Source organism: Ambystoma mexicanum, chromosome 9 (genome assembly GCF_040938575.1).
Source record: "Ambystoma mexicanum isolate Mex_15411 chromosome 9, UKY_AmexF1_1, whole genome shotgun sequence".
In the NCBI taxonomy this organism is placed as follows: Eukaryota; Metazoa; Chordata; class Amphibia; order Caudata; family Ambystomatidae; genus Ambystoma; species Ambystoma mexicanum.
The window spans coordinates 470,133,677-470,154,431 of NC_090931.1; the positions used below are offsets into that span (position 1 = coordinate 470,133,677).

A 20,755-nucleotide genomic window follows, 5' to 3' on the forward strand; every position below is an offset into this window, starting at 1 on the left:
CTTTTTCACCTTTGTGACGACTTTGTTATTTCGAGAAATAGAGATGTCTTTTTCATAGACAATGAAGACCGGGTTCAAAAAGTGTCGGGATTGTGGGTCGAAAATGTATTTGACCGATTCCCGTCGAATCTATTTGTGGTGCCTCGGGGCGGACCATAACCCCCCCTGACTGCTCCAAGTGCCAGTCTATGACCGGAAAGGCCATGAAGGAACATAATTGGAAGTTGAAGGTAGGTCGAATCCCTAAATCTCCTACCCCGACCGTGAAAGCTTCGACCAACTAGTCAAGAGGTGACTCTCCTCGGAGAAAGGCGGCCAAGTGGTCAATATCAAGGAGTGGCTCCCACCACTCTTGTTCATCCTCGAAGAAGTCAAAGAGAATGCACCGTAGGTCGCCTTCGTTGACTTTGTCATCGGATGCTTCCCCCAAGAGGGTTTCTTTGTCACGCGCCTGGCTCGTTCTCCCGCCTGCGGCTTATGGCCGAGATGGCGGTTCCTCCACCATTGAATGGTTCCATGTTGTCTTCCCCTTCCTGTGGTCTAGCTTCTGCCTGCTTATTGTTTCTATTCTGGTCTTAAGCCCTGCCTCCGTTTCCTTCCAGCGCGTTGCAACCCATCGCTTCTTGCTCCGGGTGCCTGCGCTTTGCTGGTTTCGGAATTTCTCCGTCCTCATTGCAATACCTCGCGGGTCTTGCCCCGCTCTTTTCCCTTTTGGCCCGCCTTCTGTCTGCCGCTCGACTAGTTTCCCCACACTTTCCCTTTCGACACACCTGCTTATTTTTTGATTTTCTGGCACCAAGTCTTCCGCTGTCTCTGCTGTGGCTTGTGTCTCCTCTTCCTTCCCGCTCGGCACTGCTGCCTCTCGTTGTCTTTGCTTCCTCTTTGCGCTCCTTACTTTTTCTACCCCTTGACTTCCTACTGTTTTTACCTTTTCCTTTTCTGCCCTTACACCCTGTCTTTGTTTTTTCCCAGTGCGTTTCTCCTTGGAAGTCGCTAGCTCTTTTGCTTCCTAATTTTTACATATTTGTTTCCTCACCTTCTGTGTCCCCTGCTACTGATCTCACCATCTGACTCTCCTGGGTGTTTGTCATCGGATCTACGCATACCAGTATTTCTCCACTACTGCTGGATATCTTTCTGGACCATCCAGACACCCAACAAGAGACTACCGACAAGAGAGGTTTTTTTAAGCCCACGCTTTTTTCCTCTCATTGGCCCTTCCGGGAGGGGGTCCCCTGCGTCCCTGTCACTTAGGGAGGCAGGGTGGCTTCTGTCCGGGGTCAGCCATATCTCTTTTTAAAAAAAAAGGCCACAGAAGAAGAAGCGTCATCGAAAGAAGTTATCTTCTGAAGAGTCAGGTGAGGAGGAGTGGGGGTTGGAAGAGAGTGGAATTTCAGAGACTGACATTCTTAACCAACCAAAAAGTCCACTCCGGCCTAGTGGGAGTCTTTCAGAGCAGAGATGCTCAAAATAGTCGAAAAAATAAAAGCCTCCAAGCCATGCTCCTAGCACGCCTTCAAAAAAAGCTGGATAGGAGCCTGGGACGAATGCCCCATCTGCATCGAGAGCCCTCGAGGCCTTGATCAGATGAAGTCTCCTCAAAGGATCAGTCGAGCCAGATGCGTAAGTCGAGGGTGTCAACGCCTTCAACGCCTGCCAAACCCTCGACATCGTCGCCGAAGGCATTGACGCCATGTACGTCATCATTGCCAGCTGCGCCATCGACGCTGAGTGCCCAATAAAATCTACAGCACCAATGAAGAAAGTTTCGACGACTATTCCAGCGTCAGACTCATTATCTGCAAAATCCCTCATTCCCGAGAAAACATATGTTCCACTCCCAGGAAAGACTATTTTAAGTCTCTTTCTTCCATTTACGAAGAGAATGAGCAGTCAGATGAAGAGGCTCCATTTGGCCTCCAATGTGGTACGTCTAATGTACCTGAGAGTTTTATTGCAGAGGAGTCCAGGTGGAGTTGTGGGACCTCTATGACAACCTACAGACTGCAAGTGGGGTGGATACCTCACCTGAGTTGGAGTTTGGGAGACCAGAGGATGGGGAGCATGCAGATGCGTCAAACAGACAATTCATGTCTAAGGTAGTGGACTATATGGGGTGGGCTAGACCCCCATTACCATTCGAACAAGATGATCCAACAGACATCTTAGATAAGGGTTCTCAGTCAGATCCAATATTACCATTTCATGTTGCTTTACAGAAAAGGGTTGCGACAAATTGCGAAACACCAGAAACCAATTTGGCTTTAAATAAGAACTTGACCAAGAAGTACCGCCTTTCCAGTAGTGACCCTGACTACCTGTCGAAACATCCCACTACAGAGAGTCTGGTGGTGCAGGCAGCTACTGCAACATCTAAGCAAGCAGCTTACCCTACCATACCTCCAGATAGGGACAACAAAAGTGTATATGGATGGGCAAGGAAGGTTTTTTCCGCAGGGAGAATGGCACTCAAATCTACCAACTCCACATGTGCCCAGGCAAAATGTACGTTCACTCTATGGGACTGCATTTCAATGGAGGCAGAGAACATTCCTTAGGGGATGAAAGAAACCGGTTCTTAGCCATAGTTAGAGACGGAAAAGAAGCCATGTGCGAGTCGCTTCAGTCAGGTTTGGATTCTGCTGATAGCATCAGCAGAGCCATGGCTACCAGCACTGTTATGCGCAGGTTTGAGTGGTTGCGGAAGTCGGGTCTCACCTTTTTGGCAACAAGGCTGACGAGTGTTGAGAAGTTGCAGACCTCGAAGGCAGCAGCCAAACCTTTAGGCGCTGCTATTAGGCAACTGTAGTAACTTGGTACCTGAAGAACACCCGGACCAGCAGGTAAGTTATTTGTAGGTTTATTGTAGTAATTGCCAGGAAGATAAACATCGGCACGTCCCTCCTCGCCAGCTAGATCTCAACTGTAAAGTATGGAACCTGCATTTACAGCATAACAAGCCAACACTCCATACATACTGACATCACCAGGTTACACACACACTGACATCACCACATTCCACCATTAATGATGTCAGCCTTTCAGATGCACATTACAACACCTCTCCCTCCTTACACTTCTTGAACAAGCATAAACTCAACTAAAAACAATCACTAACACAATCCCCTACATACACGTGCGGCCAGCACGTAAATGCACCAACTAACGAAACTCCACTGGCGACAAGAAAAGCTGCCACCTGTAGCTCACTATCACCCTATACTAATCCAAATAAATAAAACTACAGAAAAGCTTAGCAATAAAACCATGGGACTAGCATAACCTACATGGCACCCCAAGAATACACTCTCTAACTATGCCTCCAACAAATTGGACAACTTAACCAAACCCGTGTCAACAAGGGCACATTCAATTCCATCTCCAACTCCACTCCTTCCCCACAAAACACACACAACGAGGAACCCACCGAAGTCGAATAAGGGCTAACTCCTCCCTTAAAAACCAGAAATGGAAATACACCCAAGAAACCAAAATAATAAACTAAGCACTACCACCTGTTTCAAGCTGCCCCTTGAAACCTGGGACCTGCCACCCCCCAGAGTTCCCCAAAAGTACACTACCTAACACGCCAAACCAACCGTGCACAAACAACCTTCCACCCTAGTCTGCACCTTAGGGCACCAGGGCTGCCACCCCCGGGCACAATCCCAGCTCACCAAGAGCAACAACAAGCACACCATCCCAACATCATTTCACAACAGCACCCATACAGAGCACACCTAAGACAACCCAGAACACCTAAGAAATACAGTCCAACTAGACTGCGCAAAACACACTCCTTAAACCACCACAATACGAGACACAAGTCTCAACCAACTGCCATTGACAGTACACTCACACACACCTAGGGCCCCTAGTCCAGCCAAACTGCAACCCACCAGCACCACAACCCAGGACCCCTAGTCCTTGCCAAACTGCAGCACACCCACACTACACCACAGGACCCCTAGTCCAGCCAAACTGCTCCACTCCAGCCTACCAACACTACACCGCAGGACCCCTAGTCCAGCCAAACTGCAATAGCGCAGCACACCAACACCACAACCGAGGACCACTAGTCCTTGCCAAAAATCACCTCCACCCAGGACCCCTAGTCCTTGCCCAACTGCTACACCGCAGTGCACCATAACAACAACGCAGTACACCTCAATGGGACACCCCCCTAAGCCCATGAACTGCCCTCAGAGGAATCATGAGTGGAACACACCACCCTAACCACAACAGTATCCATAACTGCAACTGAAAACACTAAAATCAGCTTTAGGCCCCAAGCCCCTGCCAGAATGCGCAACCGCATACTAAGGGTAACCTAAATTATGTGATAATCACATACATAAGCAAACACCACTCATGCAATGCAGGGGACGGATGACAAAATAATAAGAGATTTAGACATTAGTATGCAACCAATGCAATTTGAAAATAGCAAAAGCTGCGAACGCACTGGACGACGACAGCTCCTGTTCTGTCATGAACCCAGTAAACCCGCAAGTCCAAACCCACCTGTGAGTCCAATAGCCCGAACATTAGGCCCCTCCTGTAAAAGTAAACTTTAATTGCATTCTTAAAATCACTAAGTACACAGTACTGGAACCCGCAACCCACGAGTCCAGGTATGAGTGCATTATTAAAATCACTCGGTACACAGTACTCGAACCCGCCACACACGAGTCCAGGTACGCACACTCAATACACCTGTTAGAAAAGAAACGGGTTACGCAAGAAAAATGCATTTTGCAACTGATAACACATCATGCATTATTAAAATCACTCGGTACACAGTACTCGAACCCGCCACACACGAGTCCAGGTACGCACACTCAATACACCTGTTAGAAAAGAAACGGGTTACGCAAGAAAAATGCATTTTGCAACTGATAACACATCATCTGGAAACATTACTGAAAAATACACAGGGCCACAACATAAACTAACACATACTCACGCACACCGGCCCGCAGGACTGACACATAAGAAAAAGGCCACAACATAAACACTACACAGCACACAAACCGGCCTCCACATTACTGCTGCTTCTTAATGTTCAAGCAGCCAAGTAGTCATCCTCACGTGGCGCTGCTATCGGAATGTTCAAGCAGCAATGTAGTCATCCTCACGTGGCGCTGCTCTCGGAAATAAGACCCCACTCTTCCAACGTTCCAAAAAGATCTTGCGGCGCACGCAATATTCGTCCTTAAACATATCTCCTTAACGTATGTCCGCCAATCCGAAAGAGCACTCTGTCCTCTCATCCGACGGGCTCGCTGTCCTTGTCTTGAGGTCCGGGGCAAAATCCCAAACATTGCTGCTCTCGGTATAACGAGGCTGCCCAAACACATTGTAGCAGCCTTTCTAATCTGCACGCAGCAACTGCACGCTGTCCCCTCCACGACATCATCCCATCCTCTTCGCCAGTGTAATAACTTGGTACCTGAAGAACACCCGGACCAGCAGGTAAGTTATTTGTAGGTTTATTGTAGTAATTGCCAGGAAGATAAACATCGGCACATCCCTCCTTGCCAGCTAGATCTCAACTGTAAAGTATGGAACCTGCATTCACAGCATAACAAGCCAACACTCCATACATACTGACATCACCAGGTTCCACACACACTGACATCACCACATTCCACCATCAGTGATGTTAGCCTTTCAGATGCACATTACAACAGCAACCTCAGCCTTTTTGACCTAGTGGACTACCTTAGAGGCGTAGATCTTTTTGCTACTAGCCCTCAGTTGGAAGGGCGAAAGGAATGGCCAGTCAAAGGGGCCAAAGAAGATTTCCTCGTGGTGGACGAGGAAGGGGTGCAAAGCCAGCTCAAGCAGCGGCTTCTTTACCATCTGCCGGTGCATCAGCTGCCTCAAAACCTCTCTGAGGTCTTGAGTCACAGTTCACCAGTACATTTTTGGCACCGAACAAAAAGGGTAACTCTAGAATTTGTGTTGTGTGGTAAGAAACACCAACCAACCACTTCTCAACTACTGTAACGCCATCGAAAGAGCAGCATCATAGCCCCATAAAATGGTGGCTAGGCATCAACAAGAAGGACACTTTGACTCTGTGTCTAGTACTGCTGAGGAGATTTCAGAAACATGTTTGCTGGACTCCCTGAAAACATTCGACTCCAGAACATCTCAAATTCCCCTGCCTCCCACAGTCAATAAAGAGGCTTTTGTTTGAGTTGACTGGTCACTAATGTCAACTTGGCCCACTGCGTACCGAGTGCTCTCTTCCTACCGAAGGTTTGTTATGTCACCTCCTGCCAGACACCCTATGCCTTACCCAGCTCTTCAACATGGACTCTGTGATCTTGGTCTTTGTGGACTTCAGATTCAGCTTTTAACATGAAGGACAGGTTTTTTGAGAAATGTCAGGGAATCTTGAATTCAGAGCCGATGGTGCAATATTTTAAAAGATCTCATTACGGAAATAGCTCCACAAATGGCACTGATGCAACAAGTGCCACCTACCTAGCCAGAAGCTCCCATGGCCCATCATCAACTCTGATACCAGCAACAGCTAGTCTTACTGTCAAGCCAATAGGGACACCACCTATCACATCCGCTCCGGAGCCTGTGGCTCCATTACCATTTCCACCAGCTCCTTTTCGCAAGTTCTGGATGTCCCCCAGTGTTCAGCCACACCCACAATCTTCAGTAGTTGCAGTGGCAACACTTTTTTCTCAAGATCCTGTACAAGCTATGTCTTTTGAAGCTCAGTCTTCCACTCCCCTTTCCAAGGGGACATATTGATAGATACTTATGGCAAAAAGGTTTATGCCAATGCTGCACTTCACTTTCGGCAGGCCAATGCCCTAATAGCGGCACCAAATAAAAGGCTTTTGCTTGAAATGTCATATTTTCAGCATTATTTACTGGCTGCATGCAAGTCAGGCATGGCTGAAGCAAAACGTATCGCTCAGGATTTGAGAGAGTCCTCAATGCACCATATAGAGACAGCATCTAGGGCCATTGGTCAAGAAATTGACGTGGGCTGTACAGCCTGGAGTAGGGCAGCTCATTTTAATAGGATGTCCAAGAAAAAATATTGGCTCATCCTTTCAAGGGCAATGATTTATTCCACTTGTCGATGGACAAGAAATTGAATAAGAAAAAGGTATCCACACTGATGGCCATATCTCTTACAGATTGTGCAAAGGGGCCTCAGAATTCCTTTCCGTCTTAAATACAACCTTGGTCAGTCAAACATTTTGGTGTTTTTTGCGGCTACCAGGACAGAAAGAGCAGGCATCCCGATAGGTGCCTTAGCACCCACAGAAGTGAACAGCAAAGATCATCCAACAGAAGATTCTTCTTATCCTCCTCTGTTGAATCCAAGAAGCAATTAGAGTTTTGTACAGATACACTCCACCCTGTTAGGGGGCAGGATTTCTGTGCACCATCAGGACGGGCAAACCATTTTATCCGTTGTGACCAGAAGACATTGGTTAACCATGCCTCCAATCCTCCTCCTTCTTCTTCTCCCCTTCTTCCACAAGTCGGCTTTGAGCGTATTCTCAATCTACTGCAGACCAAGGCGATAGAGGAGGTGCCCCCTAGAGGAAACAATTTCTACTTGCCTTTTTACTGTCCCAAAAAAGAACCAGCCAGGCCTGCAGTCAGTATTGGACCTTTAGTTTCTGAATCTGTCCTTTACCCTGGAAAAATTCAAGATGGTCGCAGCAGCTTAAATCCAGAATGCCTTCCACCGGGGAGATTGGTAGTGTACTGTGGATCGGAAAGGGGCTTACCTGCATGTCCCCATCTCTGCGTTAATGAGTCCGGTGGTAGTGCACCTAAGAGCGGAGGGAACTTATATGTATCCATATCTGGACTGGCTTATTCAAGAAGAGACATATCAGCAAGTGAGAGCATAGCTCGATCGGTTGTTAGACCTATTATTTACCTTGGACTTTCAGAAACAATCATGTCTAGTCCCCACTGAGGGCATCAAGTTTAAAGGTTTCAGAGGATACTTGAATTTAGGCTGTGTATTCCTCATGAAGGAGAGGATCCAAGTCATAAAGTTGACTGTATTGCCTTTCTTGAATCGCCAAGAAACCTTGGTTTGGTTGTTTCAACATCTTCTGATACTCATGGCAGCTTCTATTCTGGCTGTGCCTTTTGCCCGTCTCAGAATGAGGCGTCTGCAACTACATTTCGCAGATTCATGAGACCAAGAAGCAAACAAAGAGAATTTCAATACTTTCATAGTTGCCCTCAGATATTCATCGGTGGAAAGACAATGTAAATCTGCAGACAGGAGTACCTATTCAGGAGCCCCCGCAGCTTCACACCATAATAGATTCGTCTCACTGGCTGTGGTGCAACTGTAGGGCAATTTCATATGCACTCTCTGGGGTCGCCAAAGGAGGGAATGAGAATCAGAATTAGTTTATTCGATTATTAAAAACAATCACAAAACACATGCAGGTCAAGTAAAACACTTAAAACAAACATTAACTATTATACAATTAAACCGTGTAAAACTTAACACAGTGCAGCTGCTAAGGTTCCATCTGTTTATTTAGCAATAAGTAAGCTTCCTTAACAATGAAAATCTGTAAAAGTGGGAGCTTGGGCTGAAAAGACATAAAAAGTACATTAACAGCATATAAGGTGGAGATATTCTCCTCCGGGTCAGCTATGTACATCTTCCTTAGCATACATTCGTCTTGCAGCTATAAATATAATATAATAGTGCCAGGCTAAATTGGTAAAACCCCTCAGTTTTAAAACTAGAACCAACATTCTTTAACGGACTGCTGTGTAGTGATGACAAAAGAATAAAAAGTGACCCACCGTTTCAATATCCGTTTGACATTGGGGGCAGGTTTGAGAATCAATTACCAGCACCTGCCATTGTTCTAGAATTCAGAGGGAGAACATTAAACCGTATATGGACCAGTTGAGATACACCTGTGCACTGCTCGAGGTAAGGTTAATTTTTCTGGGTGACATCATTACCTGGTGAGCTCTGTTAGAAGATTTCACCATTTCTGTAATTTCCCTTCTAACCTAACAAATGTTTAAAAACAAGGCCTTAGCCTTCTCTTTACTGTGACTATCAGGTGTGGATGTTCAAATAAATTACCATAGTTTTTGGCTGTGAGGGTAGCTTTTGCATGTGTAAGCTATCTGATTTTAAATATACCAATGTGGGAAAGAGCATCAGCAAATATAAGTTTAGACAGGCTGGCTTCCTCGTTTGCCCGTGTTGCCAGCCACATCAGTGACAGTGCGATATGATGATAATCTTCAATGAAGGGTAACCAAAGCCCAAAGCTTGTTACGTACGGCAAAGGTTGGGGCACTATATGGGAGAGTCAGGTTGATCAATGGAGAGAGAATTACATATAAACGTGTTGGAACTGCTAGCGATCTCCAAGGTGCTAAAATCCTTCCTTCCCATGAGTCGGAAATTCTGCGCTCCTCATAAGGACCGACTGCATGACGGCCATGTTTTATGTCAAAAAACAGGAGGAAACCAGGTCCCCTCCCCTGACATAAAGTTGAGAATGGGCCATTCACCATCGCTCCAGGCGATACACTTGCCAGGGGAACTCAACACAATGGCAGACAGTCTGAGTCACCTCTCAGTGCAACCACAAGTGGGAGATCAAAGATGCTTCCGGAAATCTTTCGGAAATGTTCCCAAACGTGCACTTATTTAAAACGTCCAAATGTCCCCTCTTTGCATCTTTGATTAGACTGGATTCGTCCTCCTTGGGAGACGCTCCCCCACGAGATTTGTTATGCATTACTTCCTCCTCCACCCCTCATTCCCAAAATAGCCCCAGATTGGCCGACCTCCATTTTTGTACTCCAACATTCTAACCCTTGGGTTGTCCGGCTCTTCTTCCGATATCACGGGACATTCTTAACCAACAGGAGGGTTGGGTGTTGCACCCCTCCCTTCTGTCCATGAACTTGGCGGCACGATACCTGAAAAGGTAGCCTTTGCGCACTTACGTCTTTTAGACCAGAAAATTGTGTTAATGCAAGCAGCCAGGAAATCTTCGACGAGGTCACAGTAAGCAAGTGGACTCGTTTTTGCTACTGGAGGCTGGAACGCTGACTAAATACGCACATCCATGTTTATACAATGTTCTGTCTTTTCTTTCCTACCTGGCGTCCTCTAGAGGAAAGATTCTTGTTGATCATATGTATCTGCCATTGGTGTTTGCCACCTCTAAAGAACTTTCAATTTCCACATAGAATTCAATCGTTAAGAGGCCTTTGCAGAGTCATCTTTATCTTCACCCGCCGGTGTCTGTGTGGCAGACAACAGACTTGTTTCTTGGAAAGCAGCCCTTTTAGTTTCTGCCACTTGAGCTAAAAAAGTCTGCGAAATCTAGGCCTCTTCAGCGCCTGAACTGTAGACGTTTTTTCATAGGGATATGGTTGTCCATAGAACCCATCCTAAATTTTACCTAAAATAGTCTCTGCCTTTCACATAAATTAGAAATGTGGCCTTCCTACCTTTTGTTTCTTCTCAGACCAAAGGGGAAAGCACATTGCATTATCTGGATGTGTGCCACACACTTAACGTTTACTTAGTTTATCTAAATCGTTCAAAAAGTCAGTCTGTTCATAACTTTTGGCTGGCAACAACCTGATGTTCAGGCTACCAAAGCACTGACTGTCTGATGGATCGTCTTAGATTGCAGAGGCTTACAGACTTCAAAAGAAATCAATTCCTAAGGGCTTGCTCCCACACTTAGCTATAGCCAAAGATACTGCAATTGCATTTCAGCAGAATATCCATTGTGATGTTATCAGTAAGACCGCCACCTGGTCTTCCCAACACACTTTCTGAAGGTATTACTGCATTGACAATGCTGCAAGGTCAGGCGCCAGATTTGGGCAGGCAGTTCTACAAAATGTGTACATCTAAAATGAATTCCAGCCTCCCCTGGTTGATTTGTGCTTTTTAATCTCCCATAAGTATGGAGGAAAGGGAACAGGACATAGTACTCACTGTAGTGACTTTTTTTACTCCTATTACATAGACCCATTTCCTCCTTTCGCCCTGCCCCCTGCCCCCCTACAAAAAGGACATTAGTCGGTCAATCGTTTAGTGTCTCCAAGGACTGATGGGTGTAACTGGTATGCAGGGTCAGCACGGCTATCCACGCCTACGCTGACATGCCTTACCGCAGAACACACATTATTTTAAAGAGGAATTACCCTTTGTGATGATCCTCCAGATGACGTCAATTCTTCCCAGAGGGGATCCCCTTTCCATGAGGCTAGGAGGGTGAGGCCGCTAACTGATAGTCCCCCGAGGGGTGGTAACGTGGGAGGATCTCGTGGGGCAGAAGTCCCCTCCTGGGGACAAGGACATTAATCTGCGACACAGCCCCTTTTCTTGCAACCCCACAGGGTAACAACAACACCCAACCCTTCCTTACATATGATAAAGTTTAAGACCATGTGTTACAGTAATGCATCAGACAATCGCTCTATGATCGGTACTGGGATGAAGAAGAACCTGATAACGCTACAGTCAAGCATGAAGAGTGTTCAACCAGCTGTTGTCTGTCAAACTGACATTATGCTGGGGTAGTCTCAGCTACTTAAACTAAACAGTAAAAAAGGATTAAGAGAGCGACATCCGGAAGGAGAAGTCGGTGATCTAGGAGGCTGGCAAAAAGCCTGTGAGTTGGAAACAGGGTGATCAAAGGCTGTGTCAAAGCAGCATTGTGGAGTGAATAGGATAAACCGAGGGATGCCAGGAAAGCGTCTCGCCTGTTGGTTGAGAGTCAACAACCTTGAAGCTGAGAGTCAGTGGGAAGGTGGCAGAGCATCGGAGGCGATTGCATAGGAAGTACGAGGAACTGTGGTGGTGATTGCGCTACTTGTAACAGGTGGACCGTCTGGTCCGAAACTACACCCAGACCGCCAGCAGTAACGTACCGTAAAGTCAAGCTAGCCAAAGAAGAGCAGAAGAAGAAAGAAAAATTAGCAAACCTGTGACCCCAGGCGAAACCGGTAAAGTGTTCAACACAATAAAGTAACAGGAACAGTAATACGTCCGGGAGGATGCCGGGAAAACTTGAGAAGGTGAAACAAGACGACAAGTGAGAAGTAGATCATTTTGAGAGGCAACTCCCTGGTCAGTTCCATAAGACTGTGGTATTGAAGAGTCCAGAAGGACTCGGGGAGCTTCTCCCTCGTCCCGGTGGGAGCAGTTTGAACAATATTAGTAAAACGTTGAAGAGTCAAGGGGAGCCCTGGAAGTCTCTCCCTCGTCACAGTGTTGAAGTACAGTTTCAATAGGAGATAATACAAAGTCAGTGGAGAAAACTTGAAGAATTGATGAAGAATCTAAAGATAATGAAACTCGAGGCAAACCTGTTGAAAACTGTGTGCAAACTAGGAGAATGGAGCCATTCTCCTAGTCCTGTAACATTTCTGGAACTTTGTGGAACCTAAAACTTGGAGAGTCATTCTCCTGAGTTGGGATAAGAACTCTTCCGTTAGTTTACTGATTTGTGTTTAAGTGACAGGGATAGAATAGAAGTTTCGATTAGGCGGCGGTAGCTTTTCTTTTCACACAACGGACTTCCTGACGCCCTGTTTTTAGTTTTTTTGAGAAAGGGCGACCACCTCTAGTTTTAGGGATCGATAGGCTTACATTTTCTGTTTAATAAACGTTTGCAGCAAAAACCATGCCTTCACGTGGCCAGTCTCCTCATTCCAGGTCACCACACCTCTTTGTTCTGTGTAAAACGAGCTCCTATCTCATCCCCAAGGACAGACACCCATTTCCACATTTTTCTTCCTAGTCCATTTAAATGCATTCAATGTGATGAACCCTATTTTTAATGGGAATGTATGCTAAACGTGTTTTGCAGCATGCCTGTTGATGCAAGGGATAACACCATTTTACAACATGATGCTCGAAACTGCCACTTTTGGTTTCTGCCAGCTACTTTGTGATTGTGTTCAGAGACTGAAACTGGACAAACTGCTTTTCTGAGCAGCTGCACATCTTAGCTACATCCTTTGATATCCTGTGGTTCCAGTATGAAATGTCTTATCATGTATTGTGCCTATGGTTTGCAACAAACCTTGCACATTTCATTTGAAATAAAGAAATCTAAGATACATTTTTTGTGTAAAGTAAGGTTATTGCCAGACATCATCCTATATGGCGATGCATAGAATAAGTTTGCAGAGCTAGTGTAATAGGGAACGTGTAACTCTTTTTTACTGGATTTGCAATGGTTTCTGAAAGGGGTAGTGACGAAGGCTGATTTTTACTTCATAGTTTGTGGTTTTATTTTTTAACCCAATAAAGCATTCCATTGCCATAAATCATCAGTAATGCTTAATCAGTTAGGGTCATTGCTCTAGACAAAACAAGTTCGTTTTTTGCGGTTTGCTCTCCTTCCATATAAACTCCTTTGGCACTATTCGGAAATTACATGTCTACTATTAAGCTTTTTGTTTCGTTGTGAAAGCATTATATAGTGTGCATTATTGTGAAATATAACTTTGTGTTCTAAACTGTTCAATGTTTATTACATTTAGATTTGCGATTTTGGATTGGCAAGGCTGGAAGAACTTGATGAATCTCGTCACATGACTCAGGAAGTTGTTACTCAGTATTATCGGGCTCCAGAAATACTGATGGGTAGTCGTCATTATAGCAATGCTATTGACATTTGGTCTGTTGGTTGCATATTTGCGGAGTTGCTTGGGCGAAGAATATTATTTCAGGCACAGAGCCCAATCCAACAGGTAAAACATACTTGCTACTCTTTATTTTGTTTCTTTTCTTAATATTGTTGTCCTAGTTATATTAATTAAAATCTACATTTCTAAAAATTGTATGCAGTGGCATTCTGATTGTTTGCAAGATGTTGATGAATAATGTGATCCCACATAATGCTTTCCACTACATTGCTTAGGGCAATGGTCTCTGAGCTGTGTCAGGCTTTTCTAAAGAAAAACATCACTTTTCATTGTTACTTGCAGTCTTATCAAAGTTTGGTTCTCTTCCCCTTCTTTTTCTTCATCGCTTGTGTCTCTTCCCTTCCCGTCACAAACTTTACTTGCCCCCCTTGTTTCCATCCTCTTCACCTTCATTCTCTCTTCAGATATTTAAACTCTCCTCTTCGAATCCCTACACTCTTTCTCTTTACTGCACTCTTTCTCTGTCTACCTCTGCCCTCAGTGCCCTTATCTCGACCTTTGTATCTCATGACACACAGCATTGCTTCTGGTCTCCAGTTCATCCTCCCTCTTTCCCATGTTTTACTCTACCATCCTTGTGCTTCCCACCCCTTGTGCCTCACACCAGTCGCCACCTCCGGCATCCCTCTATAATCTCTTTCCCTACTTTATCTCATTCGTAATGCTCCTTTTGAATGGATTGTGTCCTCGCACATATTCCTCATCTTCTGATATTTTCGTGTCCTGCTTCAGAATTCTTTTTTGGGAAAAGGGCGATGTGCGTCGATGCAGGCTTCCTTCTTGATACCAACGTCATAACTGGCGCCTGTTAGCTTCAGTTTTGTTTTTCCAGGAAAGCTAATGCTTTGAGAATTACGGGCGCTTCAGTTCCATTTATAAACTGTGACATACTCGAAAACGATGGCCTCGTCATCAACACCATCAACCCCGAAGTCTGGGTTAAAAAATGCCACAATTGCGGCATCAAGATGTCACTCAGAGACCCTCATCGAGTGTGTCTGTGGTGTCTTGGCGTGGGGCATGAGATGGCAGACTGTCGATCCTGTCAAAAAAAAACTGCTAAGGTGTTGAAAGAACGAAAAGAGAAGTTAGCGGCCTAAATCACCCTCAGTGACTCTGTCGAAAAAGCTCTCCTCTGACGAGTCGAAAGGCTACTCTTCTCCAAGGAAAAAGTCCAAAAAGCGCTCTTCATCTTCTTCCAAGAAGATGAAGCCGAGGCGCCATAGGTCACCTTCCACCTCTTCCTCTGATACTTCTCTTGAGGGAACAATATCTTGCCTGACCAAATCGTCGACTCCTGCTAAATGGGAGGCATTCAGACAGGAAATGTTAAAGAATTTTGAGAAGGTCCCGACCCCCCTCGAAACAGAAGACCAAGAGTCATGCTCCTGTCGCGCCGTTGAAGGCTGACAACGAAAGGAATAAACCAAAATCCTGTGCCCTTGAGCTTGGGACATAGGCCAGAAACCCCTCGAGTCGGGGTTTGAGCCCTTTGAGGTCTTCGACAAGCTCTTCGAAAACATCTACGCCATTTCAGTCCAAAGCATCAACGGCATTAGTGTCAAGACCATCAACGCCATCAGGTTTGAAACCATCAATGCCATGTGTATCGGACGCCATCAAGACCATCAGGGTCGAGACCATCAAAGCCTTTGCCCTCTCTAAACCTGCCATTGCCGCTAAGGAGGTTGAAAAAACGTTTAAACCTTTTCCAAGGAAGGATTTCTTCAAGTCTTTGTCTTTAATTTATGAAGAACATGAACCTTCCGACACACATACCCCTCATTTTGGTTTATTGTATGTTAGTGTGCCCATGGCAGTGTAAGACTTTGAAGGAGCGTAAAGTGTAATGCACAGAAATTCTACTGTGGGGTAGGGTGGGAGAAACATCCACTCGATAGAACGTTACCAGGGGTACACAACTTTTTCCTCGAATGGATTGTTTTCCCACGTATTCCTCATCTTTTGATAGACTGCCAAAGCAGTGTCAAATTTGGAGAAGAGAATAATAATTTTAGAAGTGCTCTTAAGATTTGTCAAGGGGCGTAAAAACAGAACTGAATCAAACGGGCGCTGCATGGGCTATATGTACCCTTGATGACGTCGACATCGAAACGGAGGCCCTCGAGGGACATCGAACCAACTACATGTACTTCTGCCTAAGTAGTTTTGCCAAAGCAGCTGAATCTGGAGATGAATATATCAAAAGATGAGGAACTGATATTGATATTGATATTTTATTTCTATCGTGCTCATACACAAGTGTTTCAGAGCGCGACAAGGCAAGGGAACAGGGGAGAACAAAACAACGATCTTACTAGGCAGAGTGACGTTGAGAACGCGCAAGTGCATGAGAGAGGGGGAGGGTAAAAGTGCATGGAAGTGGGGAGAAGTGGAAAGTGCGGAGCAAAGGAGAAACAGATTAATAATAAATGAATAAATAATAAAGGCAATAAACAGTGGTAGTGCAGCCAGCAATTGGCAAGTGTTTGGTTTAAGGTAGCAGACAGGGTAGGTCTGATAAGTGCTGGAAGAAAAGGGTGGGGGGCTGTATGGGTACAGATACAGACCCCAGTGCAAGGTGTGGCCCGTATACAGTGCAGGAGGTTGGCAGGGTGAGCAAGTACCTGGGCTCGGAGGACAGAGGGTGGTCAGGTGCACAGTGCCAAGAGAGAACAGATCAGCAGGGGAGATGGGGAGCGAAGGCAGAGCTAGGAGGAAGGTCTGGAGGTGCTTCCGGAACCGGAGATGGTTCTCCTCAAGTTTTAGAGTGGCAGGGAGGCTGTTCCAGAGGGAGGCCCCAGCCGAAGACAGAGATCTACCCCCAGCCCATTTCTTTGAAAAGCAACTGACCCTGAGGGAGTTCGAGGAAGAGGAGCGAAAAGTTTGAGAGGGGAGGTATTTGCGGAGGGATAGCTGAAGGTATTTTGGACCCAGGCCCCAGAAGGCCTTGTCAACAATGCAGAGGGTTTTGAATGTAATCCTTGCATCCACTGGGAGCCAATGAAGAAATTTCAGAGCTGGAGAGGTTCAATACCAGGGCTTGAGGCCAAGGACAGGTCTTGCAGTCCTGTTCTGGATTAGTTGCAGAAGGCGGAGAGTAGAGGCAGGTAGATTTAGAAAGAGGCTATTACAGTAGTCAAACCTAGAGAGAACCAGAGCTTGGTAGACCATGCGCTTCTGGGGGAAGGAGAGGAAAGGCAGAGTACCTTTGAGGAGGTGCAATAGGAAGTTTGGCTTTTTAGAGATGTGGGCGGAGAAGGAAAGTGTGGAGTCAAAGATGATCCCGTGATTCTTAGCCTCGCAGGTGGGGGTAGGAGGAGGGCCAAGGGAGGCTGGCCAGAGAGGGAGGGGAAAGTATGGTAAATGTGTGCCGATAAGAGGATCTCTGTCTTGCATTCAGACAAAGATCATTGGCGGCACACCAATCTTGAATGGCAATTAGGCAAACATAGATGAGAGAGGGAGAGGATGTGGCCGAGGGCAGCCAGAAAATGAGTTGTCATCAGCGTAGCACTGGAAATTTGAGCAGAAAATGGCAATGCAGTGGGCGAGAGTTTCCAGGTATTGGTTGAAAAGCCAGGGCGAGAGGTTAGACCCCTGGGGAACACCACAGGTAGAGAGGAAGATAGATTGGACTTGGGAGGGTCGATTGGAGAGGAAAGAGGTCAGCCTGTCCAGAGCCTGATCAGTGATACCCAGGTTATTACAGAGACGGTTGAGCAGGATTGTATGGTTGACCGTGTCGAAGGCAGAAGAGGGATCGAGAAGGATGAGGACAGATGGACTGTTAGAGTCAAGGTTGGAGAGCAGATCTTCACGGATGTTCAGGAGAGCAGTTTCCGTGCTTCTGGCAGCACTGAAGCCAAACTGGTGGTCATGGAGACACCCAACAGAATTGGAATGAAGGTTAAGCTGAGAGATGGCCAACTTTTCCAGGAGTTTGCCCAGATGGGGAGTAATGGAAATTTGTGCGATAGTTAGCCGGACAAGAAGGATCAGCTGTGGGTTTCTTGAGAAGAGGATGCACAAGGGAGTGCTTCAGAGGGGAGGGAAAGGATCCTGAGGCAAAGTAGTGGTTGCAAAAATTAGCAAGAGCCGGAGGGAGGGCGTCAATGTGGTCCTTGATGGTTTTAGAGGAACAGTGATGAACCTGTTTTGACAAGGCTTTCATCGATCGGACTTGTCTAGCGACCTCATCAGGGGAGAAAGGAGGAAAGGACAAGAAGGAGGGTGGGGGGGCTGAAGGAGGGTCAGCAAGCACAGACAGAGAGAGGAGAAGAGGGGGAGGGGGGAGAGGGTGGACAGGATGTCCTGGGTTTTTGAGATAAAGTGAGAGGCAAGGGCATTGCAAAGTGCCTGGGAGGCAACGGGAGGGGTAGAGACTGCAGCATGGTTGGCCAGCTACTTGCAGATTTTAAAGAGTTTGGTCGAGTTGTTAGATGCTGCATAGACACGAGCTTGAATGTGGACTCTGTTCTTGGTGAGGACAGATAGTCGGTATTGCCTTTGGTCCAGGCGACAGGCCAGTTTGTCAGAGGATGAACAAGAAGCCCTCCATTTCCTCTCAGCTGCCCTACACTTACGTTTAAGTGTAGCTAGACCGGAGTCATACCAGGAATTGCACTTTGCTTTGGACTTCAAACGGATCCTCATGACAGGGGCAAGAGCATCGAGAGTATCAGAAATTGAAGAGCAGAGCAGAGACAGGGCTGGGTCAGGATGTGAGACAGCCAGAGGTGGAGGGGGGGAGAGAAGGTAGTGGCGAAAGCCTCAACTGACATACGATTCATGGGCCGGATGTCCGAGAAGGTAGGTGGCAGTGTTGGGGTAGGCTTGGCTTGGGGCGAAGAGAGGGAGAGATGAGAGGAGAGGAGGGAGTGTTCGCTCCAGGAGGAGGGTTGGTCAGAGGGATGGAGAGGAGGAGGTCAGAGGACATCAAGACATCGCGTGTGTGCCCTGCAGAGTGATTCGGGCCAGAGGGGAGGATGGACAGGGAGAGGGAGTCACAGAGGTCACAGAAGAGTACAGAGGAGGAACAAGGAGAGTCTAAATGGATATTGAGGTCACTGAGGAGGATTAGTTGAGTGGTAGAGGCCAGGAAGGAGGAGGAGAGGTCCGCCCACTCAGAGAGAAATGAGGTGATTTGACCAGGAGGCCGGTAGATGGTAGCCACAGTAAGAGAATGGGTAAGAGAGAGAGAGAGCGCCTACAGATAAGGCATTCAAAAGAGGAGTAGGTCTGAGTGGGAATGATAGAGACAGGAATCCACTCAGGAAAGATCAGGTAACCCCTCCCCACCCCCACCGGACCGGGAGGATCTGGGTGCGGGGAGGATCTTGTAACCATCAGGGAGGAGACTGTCAAAGCTTGTGACAGAGCTGGCCGTGAACCATGTCTCAGTAAGACCAAGGACATCAAGGTCTAGTTATTTAAGGAGGTGGCAGATGTCCGAGGAGTGGTTGACAGCAGAGCGAGAGTTGAGAGTGGCAATATGAAGAAGGTTGCCAGCCTTAAAGACCTTCCGGGGAGGAGTACAGATCAGATGTACACCCTGCGGAGGACAATGCGCCCTAGGAGGGGTTGAGGAGGAGGAGAGGGCAAGGTAGCCAAGGGGGAAGAGAAGGGAACAGCAGGAGATGAGAGGAAATTGATGAGGCGAGGAAAGCGCCTATCAAAGAGGAGGAGATTGGCCTGAGGGCCTTGGACCATGACAGTGCCACTAAGGAAGACATTAAAGATGACTTTAGAGGTGTCTAAGGAAGCCATGAGAATTTCCCAGCAAGTGCCACCATTAATGGGAGAGGAGGAGATAGGACCGAGCACAGAGATCATATGAAGAGTCCATAGATCTGGTGAACGAACGTCAAAGAGGATGTCGGTCAGGGTCTGTCTGGAGTAAGTATTGGAGTAGGCGTCAGCGATAGGAAGACCAGGGTTAAAGGCCAAGACATCCTTTTTGAACTTCTTCCTACAAGACTTAGTGAGAAGGGAAGGATAGTCAATGGAGAAGCAGTTGGAGAAGATTGGAGAAACAGAAAGCACCATGGGGGTGGAAGCGAGGAGAGGATCGAGAAACTGGGGGTGGGGGCTAAGGCAGGTAGGTGTGGGACAAAAGAGTGGTGAGGGCTGGCAAGTAACAGAGAAGCAACAGTATACAAGCAAAATACAGAGAATTTAGCAAAAACAGCAACATTTGACTTTCTAGCAAGAAGCAAAAACAGCAAGATGTGACTTTCCAATCAGAGATTCAGATGCTAGCACAGGGTTTTAAGAAGTTCTGCCCATCTGGATGACAACATAAGAGTAACAAGCAGAAAGAACAGTGATAGAAAGGCGGTAGGAGTGAGTCCAAAAGAAAGGAACTAACCCATAGTTCTGGAGGTGATAATCTCAAGGCAGTCCGGATTTCTTAGATTTCTTAGAATACGTGGGAGGAACATCCAATAGAAAGAACGCTACCAGGGGTGAGTAACTTGTTCTCTATAGTTTTTGGCCCTATTCTATAATACTCTTCCATCACTCCCCCTATCATATTATGTTACTCTTCCTCATCAGAATGGACTCATATTCTATCCCTACCGGTCTTAGTTCTTAGCACGTCTTCACCCACCATTCATCACTTTTTTCATTCCTTCTGTAATATTTCCCTTTTTTGCTCTTTTTTCCCCTCTTTTCAGTTATTCTATGACCCTGATGCATACCCAAGGTCTATGATCAATGATTAGCAGTCACGTTTTTAGGTATTACCGTTTGGTCTTTTATTAGATACTTGTATGTTCCCAAATGTATTGGCAGGCAAGGGAGGTCTCTGGGACCACTTTTTCGGTCTGGCAGAGAGACCATTAGCCCTCTGCCAGAGCTCTTTCAGCAGCTCACAGCGAATGGCCCTACCTGTTTTGGGGGATGATGGTGACAACTGAAGCGGTAAGCCCAGGCCCCCTTGCAGCCACCGTTCAGTTGTGCTATTGAACATGCAAGTGGCAAGATGCAATCAGCGTGAACCCCCAATGAGAGGGAAAAAGCC

The 20,755-nt window shown here is 46.5% G+C and overlaps 1 protein-coding gene across 2 annotated transcripts in view; it reads left to right on the top strand.

Moving 5' to 3' along the window:
- The window catches only part of NLK (nemo like kinase), a 1,539,426-nt gene that overhangs the window by 850,226 nt on the left and 668,445 nt on the right, over positions 1–20,755 (top strand). For both annotated transcript variants that reach the window (XM_069615020.1, XM_069615019.1), the window contains exon 6: positions 13,564–13,773. In XM_069615020.1, the coding sequence (XP_069471121.1) occupies positions 13,564–13,773 (210 nt within the window). The remainder of the gene's footprint in view (positions 1–13,563; positions 13,774–20,755) is intronic.